Source organism: Melanotaenia boesemani, chromosome 16, assembly GCF_017639745.1.
Source record: "Melanotaenia boesemani isolate fMelBoe1 chromosome 16, fMelBoe1.pri, whole genome shotgun sequence".
NCBI classification, from domain to species: domain Eukaryota; kingdom Metazoa; phylum Chordata; class Actinopteri; order Atheriniformes; family Melanotaeniidae; genus Melanotaenia; species Melanotaenia boesemani.
The window spans coordinates 32156878-32178132 of NC_055697.1; the positions used below are offsets into that span (position 1 = coordinate 32156878).

Consider the following 21255-nt stretch of genomic DNA (forward strand, 5'->3'; position numbering starts at 1 on the left):
AAAGACGTGTGCATTGATTTTAGAGCAGGCGTAGGCAAGTTTGGTCCTCGAGAGCCACCGTTCCACAAGATTTAGATGTTTCTCTGTTTCAACACCTGATTCAAATGAATGAGTCACTGAGCAGAATTTGAAAAGCTGTTGAATCCATTTAATTTCAATGTGGTGTGTTCAAGGAGGGAAACATCTAAAGCCTGGAGGAGTGCGGCTCTCTAGGACCAAACCTGTCTACCACCGTTTTAAAGAAACAGTTGTTGATTATCAGTCGGGATTGTGAAGTAATTTCCGAACTGTCTGGAGTCCATCTTTCTACAGAACGATCATTCACAAGTGGAAAATATGAAAAATTTCCAGGAGTGAACGTGCTAGGAAGTTCAGCGTCAACGGTCGGCTTTCGTTCTCGTCGCGTTGTGAAGGAAACAGATTTCCACGGTGAACTTTATGTTCTGAAACTCCAGCTGTGGAACATCTGCTGTGAAGTAAACGCGTGAATCTGTGGAGAACGTTCAGAACAAATTTTCTCCACATTTGCCAAAATTTTCTGTTTTCACGTGTGAAAACGGGCTTTCAAACCAGGTCTCGGATCAAGTCTCAGAGACCCCTGCAGGTCTTGTAGCATGTCTCAGATCAGGTCTTGGATCAAGTCTTGGAGCAGGTCTCAGATCCAGGACTCTTTGCATCTCTTCTCTTCTGGCTCCTCTTTACTTTCTGCTGATTGAAGCTTTTGCATTTTCTCAACGCTACTAACATGAACTTCTCGCAGCTTCACCTGAAGACCTCCTCTCATTACCTCTTCCTCCAGCTGTCCCTTTCTGGACTTCCTCCTCCTCCAGCAGGCCTCAATAAGCCTGGGCCTTGAGTTTCTGGTGTTTCCCAGCTCACTAACCGGACTTTGAGTCTTTGTTTTCTGTGAGGGAGACTGTCTCTGATCTCTGAGCTGAATCTTAAAAAAACAAACAATGAAAAAAAAAAAATGAAGCTTTTCTTCAGCAGGTTCAGAAGTTCTTAAAAATGACTGATGATCAGCTTAGTGTGTGAAGACGGCCTCCAGCTGTCTCTAAACAAGAAATAACTCGAATAAAACTAAGAATTGATGATGATTTCAGACCAGATGAGGATGCATTCAGGTTTCATAGCACATGAGGATTAATTCAGATGAAAATGATGAAATTCAGATTTCAGACCAGATGAAGATGAACCACTTCAGTGTGAACAACCTGCAGCAGAATCAAAACTGACCATGAATCTGATTCGTGGAGATGCAGCTCAGAGAATCTTCCTCCTCTCCTACCTCACCATCATCACCCCGTACTGCAGTGATACTAACTGTATCTGTGTGTGTGTGCGTGTGCACGTTTCCAGGGGCCCGAGTGTAAAGCGATCCTCAGGTATGGAACGATCTCAGAGCAGCACCTGGGAGAGTTCCGAGGAAAACCGGAACAAACTGGTTAAAGCTGCTTCCACCTCCAAACTGCTCTCCAAGGTGGCGAAGAACGCTGACAGGTACGCGCACACACATGCACGCGCACACACATGCACGCACACATGCACACACCTGGTGAAATGTTTTAGGGGCGGCAGTGGTTCAGGTGGTAGAGCGGGTCATCCAGTAACCGGAAGGTTGGCGGTTTGATTCCCACTCCCCCAGTCATCTTTCATTGTGTCCTTGGGCAAGACACTTCACCCTCCTTGCCTCGAGTGTCGGCATCACTGGTGTGTGAATGTGTGTGTTCGGTGGTGGTAGGAGAGGCCGTAGGCGCGGACTGGCTGCCATGTTTCCATCAGCCTGCCTCAGGGCAGCTGTGGCTACACCTGTAGCTTAGCATCAGCAGGTATGAGTGAGGAGTGGATGGATAATGGATTCATTGGGTGCTTTGAAAAGCGCCATATAAATCAAATCTATTATTAATATTATTTATAATAATAATAATATTAATAATAATAATAATAATGAACGTCTTATTGAGTCTCAAACAGCTGGAAAGGTTTCTGCTTCTCAGTCACAAACCTTTGTTTTCTTCTCTTTCAGACACAAAGAGCCTGTGGTCAGCCAAGGTAAACACACCTTCCTCATCATCATCATCACCATGTCAATCAGTTTCCATCTGCACCTCCAAACATTTTTATTTGTTTGTTTGTTTTTTGTGTTGTGGTTGTTGTTGAGTTATGATGTCTTTGTCTCAAACCAGCCAAAATATCGACCAGAGAGAAAAACAGCCAAGCAGGTAAGTTCTGACAAACTGGCTAACATGCTAACAAGCTAGCAGCAGCTTTAGATCACTTCCTGTTTCTGCTCTGAACCAATCACGTCTCTCTCTTTGCTTTGCATTGTCAGTCTTGCTCACCCACCTCCTCGCTCTCTTTCTGGCTGCTCAGGTGATGTCACACCTGTCTGTGTGACATCATCGTCATTTACCTCCATATAAGGACAAACAGACCAGTCTCCTGTTTCTCCTTCCTGTTGATCAGCTGATACGTTCCTTTCTTTAATTTTATCCTGAGATATTTTCCTTAAATCTGCCATCACGCTCAGAAACTTCCTGTTTACGTCTTCCTCTGATGTTTGTAGAAATCTTTCAGACTTTCTCCTGCACTCAGACCTTTTCACTTCGCTCTCAGCTTGCTGGCTGGGATGCGTGCCGGCCTGGAAGCAGTGCAGGGTGGGTTAGGAATCTTCAGCGTTCCAGTTTTGCACGTTGAATGAGGCTGCAGCTGCTGACCTCTGAGCTCAGCTGTGATTGGCTGAAGGCTTCACAGACAACGATGACCTGTTCCCTGAACTCGCTCAGACCAGTATGTGGTCTGTTTCCAGGTGCGCTTGTTTTACCTGACCAGTATGACCGGGACGGTTTGGTTGGATAAATCCTGATCTCTGCTGCGTTTCCACAGCCAACCGTACCTTTACCTGGTAGGCGGCATGTCAGCCGAATAGCGACAGATAAGTTACGTAATGATGTCATAGCGGTGCGACGCTTTCCTAGAATTATAACCAAGAAGAAACAAAGGAGGAGAATAGTGGAGATCCAGCAAGTTGTCTTCTTTCTTCTTGTCATGCGGCTTTAAACAACAAAAAGTCCACCGGATATTCAAACATGGAGGTGGAAGCAGCTTTAACCAGTTTGTTCCTGCTTTCTTCTTATTGCCGAGTCACACAGGAATTGACGGTTCTTTCAACCAATCAATGGATCGTAGCATGTCAAGCTCCTCCCTTTTAGGATGGCTTGGGAACAATGGGACCCCAATGGAAGGTCCCATTAAAGCGGCATGGTTTGGATATTATGGCACCCCTCCCAGTTTTTGCCTGTGGAAACACAAAACGGTGAAAACGGGGCTGCAGTGTCCACCAAAGATATAATGATATATGCTTCATTCAGAACAGAACATATTTCAATCCAAACAGGAAGTTTTTGAGGGTGAAGACTTGATCTCTAGTCTAATGAACTCCCGTGAGGAGAGAGGAGGCTGTGGGAGGAGGTGGTGTGCAGGTGTGAAAAGGGGCGTGGTCTGTTGTCTGACATTGGTAACTTGGTAACTTGGCAGCCAAGGCGACTCCTCCTCGCTCCTCCTCTCTCTTCCGTCTCTGGAGGAAGACCAGGAGAGAATAAAGATGCAGGAAACTGAGTTTTTTCTCTGTGGAGGTGAAATTCAACATGGACCTGTTCTACATTTATGACTTAAAAGATCCAAGATCACCAGTCTGATCCAGTTTGGTTCTTTTAATGTTTGTGAGAATCTACCAAGCAGAACTGAGTCCAGTAATCTGATTACTGATCTGCACACTGTACATCAGAAACTTGTAGATTCTAAGGCGTTTGCATGGATCAAGCCCAAGAAAACACGATGAAGAGTTTGAGCTGAATTATTACCTGTTAGCTGCCTTTCACCTGATGGACTGGTTGAGGTAGATTTCTCCACGATGATGTGTTTTTATATCAAATGAACCGTCAGATGATCAGCGATGACAGAAAAAAGTGTTTGAAATCTATGAGATCTGTGCGAATGAAAGCATTATTTATCCTGTAAGAACCTCAGAGATGAACGAGCTGCGTTAATGCGTGAATGTGTCTGCTTCTCAGAGGGGAATCACATCAAGATGTTCATGCGCGGTCGACCCATCACCATGTTCATCCCTGCAGACGTGGACAACTACGAGGACGTGCGGACAGAACTTCCCTCAGAAAGACTCAAGCTGGAGTGGGTGTATCCTGCATGAAAACATGTTTAGTTCTTCATGGAAAACAAGTTTCTTAAAAACGAATGAAGTTCCACACAGCCACGAATAATACTGAGTAAAAGCTCAAAATATCATTTGAACCATTTTATTTAATGTCAGTGTGGACGGGACAGGGTTCTCATCAGAGAGACAGACCAGTACCAGATCCATGTGACCAGAACACAGCAGCTGAACGCGGATCGCACACAGAAGATGCTGGATCCCTCCCGGGTCCTGCTTAGGATCCTGGATACTTCTTACGTGAACATCTGGCCGATCTGAGTCGTCTGATGTGGACGGTTCCGTCCACTGCTGAGACATGAAAGCAGAACCATGGAACCGTCTTCAAAAATCCCCAAAAACTCCTAAGATGGTCTAAAGTGGGTCCTCAGTATCTCCTGCTGTTCTTCTTTCCCTACATGCAGATGTTGTTCCCATGGTGACGTCCACTTCAGTAGATCCTGATCTTCCCTTAAATCTGTCTTCAGTAGATCTTAGCAGAACCTCAGAAGATCCACAGCAGACCTTCATTCAAGCTCAGTACGTCCTCAGTAGAACTCTTAGTCAATCTCCAGCATGACATCAGTAGAACCTCAGTAGAACCTTGGTAGGTCTCAGTAGAACCTTAATAGAACCCTAGTAGATCTCAGTAGACTTACTTAAGTACAACCTCAGGTGATCTAAGTAGATGCACTTTAGATGTCAGTTGAACTTTTAGGACTTCATTAGAACTTCATTTGAACTTCAGAAGAGCATCACTTATCTCAGTAGAATCTCAGTAGATCAGTATGACCTCATTAAAACTTCATTAGAACCTTAGCAAATTTCAGTAGAACCCTTGTAGAACCAAGTATACCTTCATTATAACCTTAGTAGAACCTCAGCAAATCTCAATACAGCTAAGTAGAATCTCAGTCAAACTTCACTAGAACCTCAGTAGAGTGTCCTATAACCCTGGTAGGTCTCAGTAGAACCCTATCAGAACTACAAAGACCTTCATTAGAACTAAGTAGAACCTTAATAGAAGTTCATTAGAACCTCAGTAGTGCGTCAGTAGATCCGCGTCTCCAGCTGTTTTCCAGATGTTTCCTTGACGACGTGCAGGTACGGTTACCGCGGCAGAGACTGCCGGGCCAACGTCTGCCTCCTGCCCACCGGAGAGATCGTCTACTTCATCGCGTCGGTCGTGGTTCTCTTTAACTACGAGGAACGGACTCAGAGACATTACCTCGGACACACCGACTGCGTCAAGTGGTGAGAAAACGCTCAGTCACTTCCTGCTCCCTGATTGGTCAGTGCATCGTTCTGGATGAGTGACCTCATCTCTCTATGTGTCCGTCAGTCTGGCCATCCATCCCGATAAGATCCGGATCGCCACGGGACAGATCGCAGGAGTGGACAAAGACGGACGGGTGAGAACAAACGTGGATCCGGAGTTAAACGTTCTGATCATCTGTTAATAATAACCTGGCCGATGAAGCAATGCAATTCATTGAGAATGTTGGGGTGTGATGAGAGCGGTTGCCATGGTAACCAGGCGGGTTCTGTGCGTCCCCCTCAGGCGCTGCAGCCTCATGTTCGTGTCTGGGACAGCGTCAGTCTGTCCACCCTGCAAGTCATCGGGTTGGGAACTTTTGAACGAGGTGTCGGATCTCTGGCTTTCTCCAAATCTGTAAGTATCGCCCTGGTGCATCATGGGAAATGTGATGATCTCTGAAAAGAGGAAGTGGTTAAATCCGCGGCGTGTATCCCATCAGGACTCTGGTCACTACCTGAGTGTGATCGATGACTGTAACGACCACATGCTGACCGTCTGGGAATGGCAGAAGAAGTCCAAGCTCGCTGAGATCAAGGTGAAAGCAGGTTTTTTTTCTTATTTCACACAGAATGTGGAAGATGTAAGCGTAAACGTCCGGTTCTGACTGGTCTGTGGTGTTCCAACAGACCACAAATGAGGTGGTTCTTGCCGTGGAGTTCCACCCCACAGACTCAAACACCATTGTCACCTGTGGAAAGTCCCACATCTTCTTCTGGACCTGGAACGGGCCCTCACTGGCCCGAAAACAGGGAATCTTTGGGGTAAGTTGCATCTGTTTCCATAGCAACCCATTATTTATTACTATTTCTAACTGGTTTGCAGATTTGATGAGGTTTGATAGAGCCGACATGAGCATGAGGAAACTGGTTCTGGTTACCTCTGCAGTCCAGGTTTCTTTGGTTCTGGTCTCAACTTTTTCTTGTAATATTTTCAGAAATACGAGAAGCCAAAGTTCATCCAGTGTCTGGCCTTCCTGAGTACTGGAGACATCCTGACCGGAGACTCTGGAGGAGTTCTGCTCATCTGGACCAGGAGCACAGCAGAGACCCCACCTGGAAAGGGACCGAGAGGTAAGAAGAAGATAATAGCAGCCTGCAGTGCTGCAACATTTTCATTCATTTGTCCTCATTCAGCCTCCAAACTGAGGCCTAAATGAAAACCTTCAGTAGAAACTCAGGGCTCCAGCATGGTGGCGGCAGAATGATGGTCTGGCTGCTGTGTTGTGCCGAACAAATTTGCTTTGCTAAGAGGAGCTTTATACATATAAGGCTCCTCTTGATAAAAATAATTCTTTATTTTAAAATTATTCTATTGCAGAATTTAAATATTCATGCTGGCAAAAGAAAGGAGAAAGTAAACGGAGAGAAAAGAGCGTGAAGAGAAGAAAAAGGAGATGAGGATAGGCAAGATAGAAAGTAAAAGCATCAGCTATTCAATGTAAACAGGAAAAACCAGACAACCAGCTGCTGCACCTGGAAGGACACAGAACACCACCTGCAGCATCCTAAAGAAAAACTAAGCTGACAACCATCAGGAGCACCTATAAACGGCTGCAAAATCATAAGCTGCTGGAGCTGCTGACAGGCCAGAAAAATCATAATCAAATCAAAAAAATCATAGAAAAAACACAACCGGGGTCAGAGTACCTCATTTCTGATCTGTGGAAGCCTGGAGATAGCTGGTAACTGGTAACCAGTTCTATGTAACGAGCATTCAGACCCCTCTAACAACTCTTAACCATAAATCTGGAGTCTTTTTCTGGTGGCTGATGTCAGAGCAGATGTTCGCTTCTCCACCCAGACTGAAAGTAAACTGTGTATAAGTGAATGAACTAAAGTGTAACTACACCTCCTACTTTCTGCGTAACTCCACCCACTGCCAAATTTTGAAAAGTGTCTGAAACTGGAAGGGTTGGGGTGGGAGGGCCGGTGTGATCAGGGGCGGAGAGTGGGCGGGTCGTGATGCGCAGGCAGAAATGATTGACAGACAGCAGCTCAGCTCACTGGCAAGATGCAAAGCGAGATTCACAAATCAGCCACACCACAGAGCGTCTTTGAGGTGGAAGACTTCCCCTCCTGAACCTCCTCAAATACACATGAACCAGGTGGTCCTGAACGCATCAGTGTGAGCCGTTTCATCAGAAACTCTGAAAGAATAGAAGTCTGAAACTAACAGATCTACACCAGATAAGCTCACCCCTCCGCATATGTGATGGTGGGCGGAGCTTTCTATGCCTGCAAGGTGAGGCCCCGCCTACCTGCATCAGGAGGGAGGGGCTGTGGGGTTTAGAGAAGCACCAAGTCTACACCAGGAAAAACTAAATCTGGTTTTACCCTGTAGAAGCACTATGAGCCATTTTTTACCCAAAAAATCCTGTTTTTAAAGAAAATTACAAAAATACAAATTTTATCAACAGAATATGCGGTTTTCATCACAGTTAAGTAAAACTGTGTTGTTTACAGCTCAAACACATCTAGGATGCACTACCTCCGATAATTAATTAGTGAATCCCAAGTTAATGCAGCTTTTTCTTATGAACAGGTCATGTCTCTACACGGAGAAATAAGTGTGTTGTGATTCATGCAAAAAATGAACCACCTTAAAGAGTAAAAGCTCTTAAACTGAGAAGATTCTAGTAAAATTATGTCCATGCAGTAAGAGAATTACACTTAAGATTTCCTGGAAGAAAAAATATCTAGACTGTAGACGAGAGAAATATCTTAAAACAAGGTGAAACTCTCATTTCTAGTCCTTTTATGGAGTAAAAGAAACTGAAAACCAGCCTGCTGATGCTTCGTTTCCGTGTTGTTCCTCACTTTGAGAGAAAAGATGAGAACAAGATGATTCTTCTTGATTTGAGAATTACTATTAATAGTCTGTTTTTATAGCTCTGCTTCAATAATTTAACTTAATATGTGTTAAAAAACCAATTTAAAAATCAGTTACTCAGTAGGATATACTCTGGTAAGACGGTAAGACTTGATTTTTTGCTGTGTACTGTGGTCGTTTCACACAATTACTGAGGAAAGTTTAAAAGCAAAATAAATTCTTTTTATTTTAAAGTTATAGGTTAAAAAAACACGTCTGATTGTTCTGAACCCAGTTTTAGAGATTTCTGCTTCTCTTAAGATGTTTTCTCTGCTTGACGCCAGTGATCTGACCCTTCTGAAACAGACTAACATCTTTTCCACGACCACGTGTGTCTTTCCACACGGTTGTTAAAGAAAAGAGAAGCTGCTCATCAGTTGGATTAATCATCCATCATCCATGCAGGAATTGTACAGTAGGAGGCTCCTACCTGTTTGCTTAGTTAAATCTAAACCAAATTTTGTTCAACTGGAGTTTGTTTGCTGGCCTGAAAGTAGTTTACTTCTGAGTTAGAAAACAGAGAAGAGGAAGAGGAGCAGCGGGAGTTTGTGTTGGCGCAGCGTCAGTAATGGTTTTAGTCTCACTCTGCAGGACAGGTTTTCTGTGGACTAATGCCAAAACTTAAACGTTTTCCCCTGAGTTTCCGTGTTGACTTGGATTACACTTCATCTGTGTCGGCTTCATGTAACAGAAGCTCAGCCTGAAGTTTTTCCTTTATAATCTGCTGCCACCTGCTGGTTCCTGCAGGAACTGCACCGGGAAGGAGTTTCGTTTGAAATGAATTCATCTGAAAGCTGCAGGCTGTTTTTACACATTCATTCATTTTAAGCTATGGATGTTGGTGTAAATGCTTCACATCATGAAATCAAATCATTTAACATTTTAATATCAAACAACAAATATGACAAAACTGTTCTAAAAAGATGAGGTGTTGATACCTGAGAAGGGGAGGAGCTAGAGCTAAACAAACAGCTTGTTTACATATCGCTGAAAAAACAAAACAGTCCAGCCAGAAGCGGACGTTCCAGACAGAACCTGTTAGGCCAACCAGAACAGCACATCTGGATAATACCTCCAGCATGTAAACCCTGGACTGGCCTGAGATGTTCCTCTGATGTTCCTCGGTTCTCCTCAGAGCCAAACTTCCATCTTTCTGAAGCTTTGTGTAAAACCACTAAAAAATTATATTTATAATCCTAGATTTTCCTGTTTATGTGGTCAGATCTGATAAACTGAACATCTGGATCGGACTCCGACTGTAACTAGACTCAGCTGATCATGTGACTGTGATAAGAAATGACCCACAAACTGACCAGATTCGGCCTGGATTTAAATTCATTTAAATTTCCAGGAGGAAAAATTTCAGAGAAAATGTTTCTTTTATTTTTTTATTTTTTAATGTAGAGGCTTCAGGTTCTTCTTTTCTGTCTTTCCGTTCCATGAATGCTTTAGCAAACTCACCTGTGTGTGTGTGTGTGTGTGTGTGTGCGCAGCCTTTCAGATTATCCGGCAGGTCAAAGGTCACGAGGGAAGTGTTTTCTGCATGTGTGAGATGAGAAGCGGCACTCTGCTGACCGGAGGAGGAAAAGACCGAAAAATCATCCTGTGGGACCACGAGCTGCGAGCAGACCGAGACATTGAGGTAACACACATACCTACACACACACACACACACACACACAGAGTAGATCATGGTTGCTTCGTCAAAGTTGTCAGATCACAAATGTTTGGACTTCAACTTCCTGTTTCGTTTTCTCTGACGTACATTTGAAAAAAAGTCATGTTTCAGCCTGAGGTCACATGACTGAGGTCACATGACCACATGTATCTGCAGGTTCCAGATCAGTACGGAACCATCAGAGCAGTTTCTGAGGGAAAAGGAGACGAGTTTCTGGTCGGGACGTCTCGTAACTTCATCCTGAGAGGAACCTTTAATGATGGATTCATGGTGGCGGTGCAGGTGAGATTACATCATCATGACATCATCATGCTGTGTGGACACAGGTGACCCCGTCACCAACACTCAGGATGTTTTACTCTGTGATTTATGCTGAAGTTTGACTCTGTGTTAAGTGTCTCCGTGATGCATTCAGTGTCTCTGTGTCTCCATGATGCATTCAGTGTCTCTGTGTCTCCGTGATGCATTTAGTGTCTCTGTGTCTCCGTGATGCATTCAGTGTCTCTGTGATGCATTCAGTGTCTGTGTTTCAGTGATGCATTCAGTGTCTCTGTGTCTCTATGATGCATTCAGTGTCTCCGTGATGCATTCAGGGTCTCCGTGATGCATTCAGTGTCTCTGTGATGCACTTAGTGTCAGTGTCTCCGTGATGCATTCAGTGTCTCTGTGATGCATTCAGTGTCTCCATGATGCATTCAGTGTCTCTGTCTCCATGATGCATTCAGTGTCTCTGTGTCTCCGTGATGCATTCAGTGTCTGTGTTTCAGTGATGCATTCAGTGTCTGTGTGTCTATGATGCATTCAGTGTCTCCGTGATGCATTCAGTGTCTCTGTGATGCATTCAGTGTCTCTATGATGCATTCAGTTTCTCCATGATGCATTCAGTGTCTCTGTGTCTCCGTGATGCATTCAGTGTCTGTGTCTCTGTGATGCATTCTGTGTCTCTGTGATGCATTCAGTGTCTCTGTGTCTCCATGATGCATTCAGTGTCTCTGTCTCCATGATGCATTCAGTGTCTCTGTGTCTCCGTGATGCATTTAGTGTCTCTATGATGCATTCAGTATCTCCGTGATGCATTCAGTGTCTGTGTTTCAGTGATGCATTCAGTGTCTCTATGATCCATTCAGTGTCTGTGTCTCTATGATGCATTCAGTGTCTGTGTTTCAGTGATGCATTCAGTGTCTCTGTGTCTCTATGATGCATTCAGTGTCTCCCTGATGCATTCAGTGTCTCTGTGATGCATTCAGTGTCTCTATGATGCATTCAGTGTCTCTGTGTCTCCGTGATGCACTTAGTGTCTGTGTCTCCGTGATGCATTCAGTGTCTCTGTGTCTCTGTGATGCATTTAGTGTCTCTGTGTCTCCGTGATGCATTCAGTTTCTCTGTGTCTCTGTGATGCATTCAATGTCTCTGTATCGCCGTAATGCGTTCAGTGTCTCTGTCTCCGTGATGCATTTAGTGTCGCTGTGTCTCTGTGATGCATTCAGTGTCTCCGTATCTTTGTGATGTGATTCGTTCAGGGACACACAGACGAGCTGTGGGGTTTGGCCTCTCACCCGTCCAGACAGCTGTTCTTGACGTGTGCTCAGGACCGAATGGTCTGTCTCTGGAACTCCTTGGATCACAGCCTGCAGTGGAGTCGCATGCTGGAGGTGTGTGTGTGTGTGTGTGTGTGTGTGTGTGAGTTGACTGACAGGTGACTCATTATTCATTAACTGATGATTGACAGTTGTGTTTGTCCCTCAGGAACATGGACACTGTGCAGACTTCCATCCCAGTGGGGCTGTGGTTGCCATAGGAACACACATTGGAAAGTCAGTAACTCGTCTTAATGAATATATTTTTACGTGGAGATGTTCATGTTGGGCCTCATTCACTAATATCTTCTCACAAATCTTCTAAAGCTTGAGAAGTTTTTATGAAAACTTTGTCAGATTCATGAACATTTGTAAGCCGTGGAATGGTTCGTATCTTTCCTCGTAGATCGGTGAACATCAGTCCCTCCGAGAGATAAAAAGATGCCAGTCGGTGTTAAATTTCTGGTAAAATATGAAAATACCAGTAAAAGGTCCTGAGAAGGAAAAGCTGTGTGCAGACACAGAGGTGAGAGAGAAATAAACGTAATGCCAAGAGAATGAATGAAAATAAATAATAATAATAATAATCGTCATTTTTAATGTGATGCATGTGGATATAAATAACCACACGATGAGATTTAAATCATAAAAGCATCTTTATGTACATATCGGTCCCTGATTCCTCCTGAACTCAGTCTGGAACCAACATCCTCGTGGCTAAAGAGGAAAGTGGTACACAGTAGGACACATTTATTTATCTTTACACACCGAACCTTCCATAGCTCGTAAAGCAAGGACCTCCGGCTGAATCCAAACACATCCAGCATCCTTGAAGATGCTGGAACGATGGAGCGAGTGGTGGATCTGATCCTGATTCGGTGAATCCGAAGGTTGGTCAGTGGTCTTAGTAACCAGGAGGTCAGGACATAATAACTTCCATCTCCTAATAAAACTAATTATTATAATAAAAATGCACCGTTGTAGTCATTTTTAAAATAATTTGAGACCACGTTCAGCAGGTGACTTGGACTTTTATGGAGTGATGGTTTTAGAGAGACCAGACATGGAATTAAATCCGTCTTGAATGAATGAAATGAAAGAAAAATAGTTTAATTTCTCCCAGACATTAATTAAAATGTTGGGACACAATCAGCTAAATCTGCTATTTATGTTAAAATATTAAGTAAATGACCAAAAGTTATTTAAAGAATCTGCTGTAGTTTTACTGGTATTTAATGACCAACAGAAAACAAAACAAACGCTGAGTTTGTTCGATCATCGAACTCAGACGTTTGTAAAAGAACTGAATGTTCGTAGGAAAATTTTCGCAATTTCATGTATAAGTAGGACTTAAACTAGCAGGATGTAACTTTCTGACCATGAAAATGTGCGTTTCTGACTCGGTTTTTATCAACCTTCCTGGAGCTGCCGTCGCCCTGCAGCTTCCCGAGGCCACTTCACATTTTTCCAGAGCACGGCGTCGTGTTACTGCTGAGATCTGCTTTAAGGCATCGCTGCACACGCTAGCAACTGGATATCAACACAGTGGTTTGAACACATCATGGCTGATTCTTCAAAGAAACCCAGCAGGACATTATGGGAGAGGAAAAGAAAGAGGGAAAGAGACAGAACAAGAGATCAAACAAGAATCAAGATAAAACCTTTTACTGGCTGGAAGAAGCTCACAGTACAGGTAGAATGATGGATGGATGCTGGATTAGCCGTTGTTAGGGGTTACCGTGCATGAGGCCTGGGGTCCTGGATGATCCGGTCGCTGCTGTCTGAGTCAGTGAACGCACCGGCTGCCTCCAGACTTGTTAGCAGCTAACAGATGCAACAGATTACGACCTCAGGCGGTCCCACCTGTATGGACAGCTGTGATCAGGTGGGTCAGGGTGTTTGAACCTGGTCTGAACCGGCTCTCTGTCTCTGGTGTCTCAGGTGGTTTGTTCTAGATGCTGAAACCACGGATCTGGTCGGGATCCACACCGACGGGAACGAGCAGCTGTCAGTGATGCGTTTCTCTGTAGGTGGGTGGAGCCGCCGCTGATGATGATGCTGCTGCTGATGAAGCTGTCAGATCGATGTGAACTTCTGTTTCTGCTCCTCAGACGGCAGCCTGCTGGCCGTCGGATCCCACGATAACTTTATTTACCTCTACACCGTCTCCGAGCGAGGACGCAAGTACAGCCGAAATGGAAAGTGCACGGTGAGAATCCAGCAGTGATGTTCATGCTTCACACGAACTAGTTCACGGTTCATTTAGTGTTTGCAGGTTGATCGTGTGACTTCCATCAGTCTTTATACAGCACTTTTCACAGAAAACCAACTGCAACACGAAGTGCTTTTTCACTAAAAACATAATGAACAAAACAACCTCCAGACAAATTCATGAGTCACACACACACATGTGTGACGTATACCCACACATGCATATAACCACACACACATACAGTACAAGCGCTGTCCAACCCTCATCGCAAACTAAAAATGTTAAGCTGAAAAAAATAAAAATAAACTAAAAATAAATGACTAAAATAAGATAAAAATAATATAAATAAGTCAAATAAAACTCTAGAAAAATGGAATAAAAAAATTATATAAAAGACACGAGTTAAATAAAACAAGTTAATGTGAAAATAATAAAAGTAATGACTAAATAAAACATTAAAACACGATCACCAAATAATAATAGAACCAGATTTAAATAAATAAATACAGAAAGAGAAATAAATACAAGTAAAAACTGATAATGAACAAAAAAAAAGAAAGTTTTCCAATTAAATTCTAAGTTAGAATAGAATAGAATAGAATGCCTTTTATTGTCATTATACAAATATACAATGAGATTAAGCCATCCCCAATGTCAGTGCAAAGAGAGCAGTATAGAAGATAAATAAATAAATAAAAGATCTAAGGTATAAAATATTTACAGAAATAAACAGATGTGCACACTCGAGTTATTTGCAGATATAAGTATGATGTATATATCTGTATACTATACGTGTGTATAGTGTTCGAGCTGAAATATATAAATTACAATGAAACATATTCAAATCAAAAAAAATATATTGCACATTCAGAGTATTGTTGCATATGTATATGTTGTATATGTCACATGATAGAATGTATTGCACATGTCGTTAGTGTCCAGAGTATTTCAGATTTGAATTCCTACAGGAGTTTAGGGCAGTTATTGCTTTTGGAAAGAAACTGTTTTTGAGTCTGTTGTTTTAGTCCTGATGCACCTGTAGCGCCTCCCAGAGGGCAGCAGGGCAAACAGATCAGAGCCAGGGTGGGAGCTGTCATTTATGATGTTTCTGGCTCTGCTGAGGCAGCGGGAGGTGTAAATGTCCATCAGGGAGGGGAGAGGACAGCCAATGATCTTCTGTGCTGTCTTTACAACTCTCCGTAGCCTCTCCCTGTCTGCTACAGTGCAGCTGCCGTACCACACTTCTAATAGACCTTAAATTCTATCACATATTACAGATCTGCTCGTGGAACAGATGTTTTAACTTGGTTTTGTCTGAATAACCTTCTTCAGTTCAGCAACATTCTGAGAAGATCTCCTGTCACACTGCACCGATGCTTCAGCTCCACATCTTTTCTGATCCGACTTGTTTTTTAAGCACAGCGACATCATTTGCACTGAAATAGATAAAATTTTCAGACAGACAGTATGTAATATCACGTAAATACTCCCAAGCAGACAAGGCGTCTGATGTGCACGCTGCGTCTGCAGCTTCTCTGCACCAGCGTTGCCGTGGTGCGTTACTGTGGAGCGTTGCCGTGAAACGTTACTGTGGAGCGTTGCCGTGAAACGTTACTGTGGAGCGTTGCCGTGAAACGTTACTGTGGAGCGTTGCCGTGAAACGTTACTGTGGAGCGTTGCCGTAGAGCTTTAGCATGGAGAGTTGACCTTTGCTCGTGTCCTTGGATCTAAGAGCTCTGCCAAGTTTATATTCTCATCCCTTCTGTCCCTGATGCGTTGTGGTCCTAAACCATTTTGGGTTTTGTAAACCATCAGTAATATTAAAATCCATTTTGTGATTAACTGGGAACCAGTGTAAAGATGTTAAACTGGTGTGATGTATTCAGATCTCTTAGTCCTGGTTAAACCTGTAGCAGCAGCATCCTGGATGAGCTGCAGCTGCAATGCATGGAGGGCAGTGTTGGGGTAGTTAGGCTAAAAAAGTAATTAGTTACTCGTTACTCATGTAGTAAATAGTAATGAAATAACTTTACTCATTACTGCATTTGAAAAGTAACGCCACTACTTATTACTTTACTTTACCGTTTCTAAACTCACCATGTAGACATGGACAAACATCGCTGCCTGTCTGCAGAGTGTTTACTGTATATTGTAAACAAAATGGCTTTAAAACCACAAGAACAACATCCCTGTCTGTGGGAAGAAATGGACACACTTGTCTCACCATCATTTTATCTAGTATTTTTCTAAACCTGGCGATTCAATAGTTGACAGGGAAGCATGTCTCCTACAATGAACCTGCAACTAGCTTCTTCATTTCTGTCTTACCGGCTGCTGCGCTCCAGGAAATGTTGAGAAAGCTTAGCTTGTTAAGGGGGTCAGCTGCTTGTTTAGGAGGGTCAGCTGCTTGTTTAGGAGGGTCAGCTGCTTGTTTAGGAGGGTCAGCTGCTTGTTTAGGTGGGTCAGCTGCTTGTTTAGGTGGGTCAGCTGCTTGTGTAGGTGGGTCAGCTGCTTGTTTAGGAGGGGCGGCTGCTTGTTTAGGAGGGTCAGCTGCTTGTTTAGGAGGGTCAGCTGCTTGTTTAGGTGGGTCAGCTGCTTGTGTAGGTGGGTCAGCTGCTTGTGTAGGTGGGTCAGCTGCTTGTTTAGGAGGGGCGGCTGCTTGTTTAGGAGGGTCAGCTGCTTGTGTAGGAGGGTCAGCTGCTTGTGTAGGCGGGTCGCTTGCTTGTGTAGGTGGGTCAGCTGCTTGTGTAGGTGGGTCAGCTGCTTGTGTAGGAGGGTCAGCTGCTTGTTTAGGAGGGTCAGCTGCTTGTTTAGGAGGGTCAGCTGCTTGTTTAGGAGGGTCAGCTGCTTGTGTAGGTGGGTCAGCTGCTTGTGTAGGTGGGTCAGCTGCTTGTTTAGGAGGGGCGGCTGCTTGTTTAGGAGGGTCAGCTGCTTGTGTAGGAGGGTCAGCTGCTTGTGTAGGCGGGTCGCTTGCTTGTGTAGGTGGGTCAGCTGCTTGTGTAGGTGGGTCAGCTGCTTGTGTAGGTGGGTCAGCTGCTTGTTTAGGAGGGTCAGCTGCTTGTTTAGGTGGGTCAGCTGCTTGTGTAGGCGGGTCGGCTGCTTGTGTAGGTGGGTCAGCTGCTTGTGTAGGTGGGTCGGCTGCTTGTGTAGGTGAGTCAGCTGCTTGTGTAGGCGGGTCGGCTGCTTGTGTAGGCGGGTCAGCTGCTTGTGTAGGCGGGTCAGCTGCTTGTGTAGGCGGGTCGGCTGCTTGTTTAGGAGGGTCGACTGCTTGTGTAGGTGGGTCAGCTGCTTGTTTAGGAGGGTCGACTGCTTGTGTAGGTGGGTCAGCTGCTTGTTTAGGAGGGTCAGCTGCTTGTTTAGGAGGGTCAGCTGCTTGTGTAGGCGGGTCGACTGCTTGTGTAGGTGGGGCGGCTGCTTGTGTAGGTGGGTCGGCTGCTTGTGTAGGTGGGTCGGCTGCTTGTGTAGGTGGGTCGACTGCTTGTGTAGGTGGGGCGGCTGCTTGTGTAGGTGGGTCGGCTGCTTGTGTAGGTGGGGCGGCTGCTTGTGTAGGTGGGTCGGCTGCTTGTGTAGGTGGGTCAGCTGCTTGTGTAGGTGGGTCGACTGCTTGTGTAGGTGGGTCAGCTGCTTGTTTAGGAGGGTCGGCTGCTGAAGGACTCCTTCCACTGACCAGCGAGCAGGATCTCAGTTTGGACTGAAACTGGACTAAAGTGAAAATAATGTGAATATCGCAGCTGACCAAAAGCCCACATATCCGACTCTCCAGCTTAATTTTTCTTTCTCTTTAGTTGGCGCACAATCAGGTACGTCACACAATTTGATCTCTATGGCAACATGCCCAGGCAAGCACACACACAGGCAGCAGCATGCACGTACCACTTAAAACAGATCAGAACTTTACACATAGGAAACACGGATCGAGTAACACAGAAAAACACGTTACTGTAGTCCACTAAAGTAATTTTGTTACCAATATTTTAAGTGTAATGCACTACTTTACTTCGTTACCCCAAAAAAAGTAATATCGTTACTTGTTACTTTGTAACTTTGTAACTTTGTAAGGCGTTATTCCCGACACCTACACCTACTTCACGTAGTGTGAAGTAGGTGTAGGTGCAGAGGTTGATGTGGACTTCAGTTCATCCGAACGAGTTCAGGTTCAAGTTCTTTATTTGTAAATACGTTTTGTTCACTTCAACGTTGACAGGAAAACAAACGTGTTCAGTAAACACTGAAATCTGAACGACTGAATGTCGCCGCAAGCATCTTCTAAATATGTTCAGACCTGAACCTGTAAATAAAATCAAATGCAGTGATTTATAAATCTCAAAAACTAAGATCTTATTCTAAATATAAGATTAAATAAAACATGTTTGATGTTGAAAATGAGACAATTTATTGTTTCATAAAAGGATGAGCTCATCGTGAATTCAATAGAAACTGAGATCTAAGATGTTTTATGTCATCTGTGACTCTGTGGTGCAGAGTCCAGCAGAACCAGAGACCTAACCCGTCAAAGTCCCATCCAAGAAAAAAACTGAGAGAAAAGTCTAATTTCTTTAATATGAAGAATAAATAGTTTTTGTATATTTACTGTATATAACCGTGTGATATGTGAAAATGTTTGTGTTTTATTGTATTAATATTGTATCCACCAGGGGGCAGTAGACAAAATTATGAGCCAAGTTTTTACCATATAGTGATGCAAAAGGTCTGTATGTTATAAAGATGATGCATATGACAATAAAGGGTTGAAGAAACTGATCGAAGTGATCCAGAAATTGTAGTTCTGTACTGGGGACTGATCTGGAGCTGGTTGTCCAGAGAAGAAAGCAGCTGAACATGATGTTCACATTGAATGAAGACCCCACAGTAGCTGTCAGACCGGACCACGGGAGAATAAAAATGCATCTTTATAAGGTTTGGTAAACTTATGTTCCACAGTCAAATGACTCACTTCTCTTTCCAGTTTCTGGATTTCTCGGCCCAGTTTCTTCAGGGTTCTGTTTTTTTAGCTGATTTTTTCTTCAGTTGTGGTCTACAGCCATGCAGAAGCCTTTTTCCCTGCTGGACTTGGAGCCGTTTCCTCTGTTGACTGGTCATATTTGCTCTGTGTGAACATTAATAGTTGTGCAAATATCAAACAGGACTCACACAGCTGCCAGCAGTTTGTACAAAGGTTGCACGTTATACATGTTTGAAGGTGGATTAATTTTCCTCTGCTACATAAACTTCCAGCTCAGTTTTAAGTCCAGCTGTTATTCTGAGTAAATGAAAGCAACTCGCTGCAGGATACGACGCTAACAGTAATTATTTTACATCTATAACCATTTTTATGTAGACCCACAGTCCTAAAATATTGTTACTGTCTTCTGATTCAATTATCATACAGAACTTCCTTTTGTAAAGCAGTTAAGAAGATAAGGTCTCTGTTTACACCAGTTTTAAAATCGCTGCATTGGCTCCCTGTGCGTTTCAGGATCAGTTTTAAGGTTCCTTTTGTTGTTTAGAAATGTCTTAATGGTCTTGGGCCTTCTTACTTATCAGACCTACTTTTAGATAATGAACCCTCGTGGACCCTGAGGTCCTGTGGCACCGGCCTCTTAGTTGTTCCCAAAGTCAGAACCGAGACATCTGGCTTCGTTCCACCTTTACAGACCTGGACTGTGGACCAGCCTGCCAGAGAACCTCAGTATTAGTAGGTGGTATTTATTTTAATACCACCTATTTATGTGGCTTTCCGTTTTATAGTTTTATTTTACCCAAGTACAGTTTGTATGAACGCCTTTATTTTATTTTATCTTTTTATTTTTATTTTATTTTGTTTTATTTTATCATTTTCCTGAACTCCTTTATCTGTATTTTATTCTTGTCGTTCTTATCAGTTCTTATTGTTACTAAGTTTATTTAGTCTTTTTACTTTTTAACTCCAGTGTTTCCTCCTGGGGATCCTTCACACCGGTGGCTCTGCCTGCTCTGTTTTCAGCGTTGTTGCCATGGTGACTGCCCTTGTCTGGGTGGCTGGGGGTCCTGCACTGCAGCCCTGTGGTTGTGGTGTAGACCCTGGCCTGCCCTGACCTGGGTGGTTCCTGTGGTGGCGCCCTCTGTGGTCATGGGTGGGCTGGCTTCCAGTGTGACTGGATCACAGCAGCATCGAGCCAGATGTTTTCATTTTATTACTATTTTTATATTTCTGTTCAGTTAAGAGAGTAACAGGGATGGGACTTCATGTTGGTGCAGAATAGGGTATGGTTGGGAGGGTGGCGTGTACATGCGCTTTGTTTGTGTGTGTGTGTTAATACAGCTACAATGAGGTGTGTTTTAAGTTGGCCCCGAGGGGCATTAACCCCGGGCCCTCCTTCAAGTCTACCCACAAAAAACGGCTCTAAAATCGTCATAAATCAGAATCCCTCTAATATTTATTATACAGAAGAAAATTCTGTTTTTGTGTTCTTTTGTAATGAGGCAGTAATTCAAATATGGCATTTAAAGGGTTAAAACCCTAAAAATAATTGAATATCTGTTTTTTTTAGCAGGATGAAAGTTGTTTTAATGATGTATTTAAAAAGAAACAGGAAAAATACTGCTGTATGACGATTTTAGAGCAGTTTTTGTGTGTGGACACTTTTGGCCACGAAGGTCACCAAAGGTACAACAATGAATGAAACTTGATAGAAAAAAACAACAAATCTCAAAAATTTGTTTACAAAGAAAAATTATTGCAAAAATTCTCTAGCAGCAACACGGCCGAAATGATCATCATGAGTTAAAAAAAAAAGTTGAGAAAAATGGACAAAAATGTCTGACGAAGCTGCTGGTTGACGGGGATGAGGGACCCTGCGTCTTCTTCCACACCTGGGACGCCACCTTCTACAGCTGGTTGTTGTTTAGACCAGTAACTGCAGATCAAAAGACGCGGCTCGATGATGATGATGATGATAATGATAATGATGAAGGTGTCCAGGTACGCTCATGAGTTACCTGAATGTGTCTACAGGGACATTCCAGCTACATCACACACCTGGACTGGTCACCTGACAACAACTTCATCATGTCCAACTCTGGAGACTACGAGATCCTCTACTGTGAGTCCTCCAACCCATCACCTCTGTAGTACTATGTAGTACTGCGAAGTACTGTGTGGTACTTTGTAGTTGTGTGTAGTAACAGTTGTGTGTTTTCAGGGGATGTTCCAAACGGATGCAAGCTGATCCGGAACCGTTCGGAGTGTAAAGACATCGACTGGGCCACGTACACCTGCGTACTAGGATACCACGTGTTCGGTCAGTGCACGTGAGAGTGTGCATGTGTAACAGCTGATTTGGTTCTGGTTCTGGTTTTTGTTTGGTCTCCAGAAGTCTGAAGACCCTGAACAAGAATCTGTTGCTTGTTTCA

General features: G+C 43.7%; 1 protein-coding gene across 3 annotated transcripts in view; it reads left to right on the forward strand.

Moving 5' to 3' along the window:
- The window catches only part of LOC121655245 (echinoderm microtubule-associated protein-like 4), a 32464-nt gene that overhangs the window by 6563 nt on the left and 4646 nt on the right, over positions 1-21255 (forward strand). For 2 of the 3 annotated variants that reach the window (XM_042009742.1, XM_042009744.1), the window contains 18 exons: positions 1360-1500; positions 2027-2052; positions 2187-2222; positions 4074-4197; positions 5315-5464; positions 5553-5622; positions 5772-5882; positions 5968-6063; positions 6155-6289; positions 6463-6598; positions 9890-10038; positions 10231-10356; positions 11595-11726; positions 11821-11888; positions 13593-13681; positions 13763-13860; positions 20858-20945; positions 21045-21143. In XM_042009742.1, the coding sequence (XP_041865676.1) occupies positions 1360-1500; positions 2027-2052; positions 2187-2222; positions 4074-4197; positions 5315-5464; positions 5553-5622; positions 5772-5882; positions 5968-6063; positions 6155-6289; positions 6463-6598; positions 9890-10038; positions 10231-10356; positions 11595-11726; positions 11821-11888; positions 13593-13681; positions 13763-13860; positions 20858-20945; positions 21045-21143 (1874 nt within the window). The remainder of the gene's footprint in view (positions 1-1359; positions 1501-2026; positions 2053-2186; positions 2223-4073; positions 4198-5314; positions 5465-5552; positions 5623-5771; positions 5883-5967; positions 6064-6154; positions 6290-6462; positions 6599-9889; positions 10039-10230; positions 10357-11594; positions 11727-11820; positions 11889-13592; positions 13682-13762; positions 13861-20857; positions 20946-21044; positions 21144-21255) is intronic. The other variant, XM_042009743.1, reaches the window with a different exon arrangement.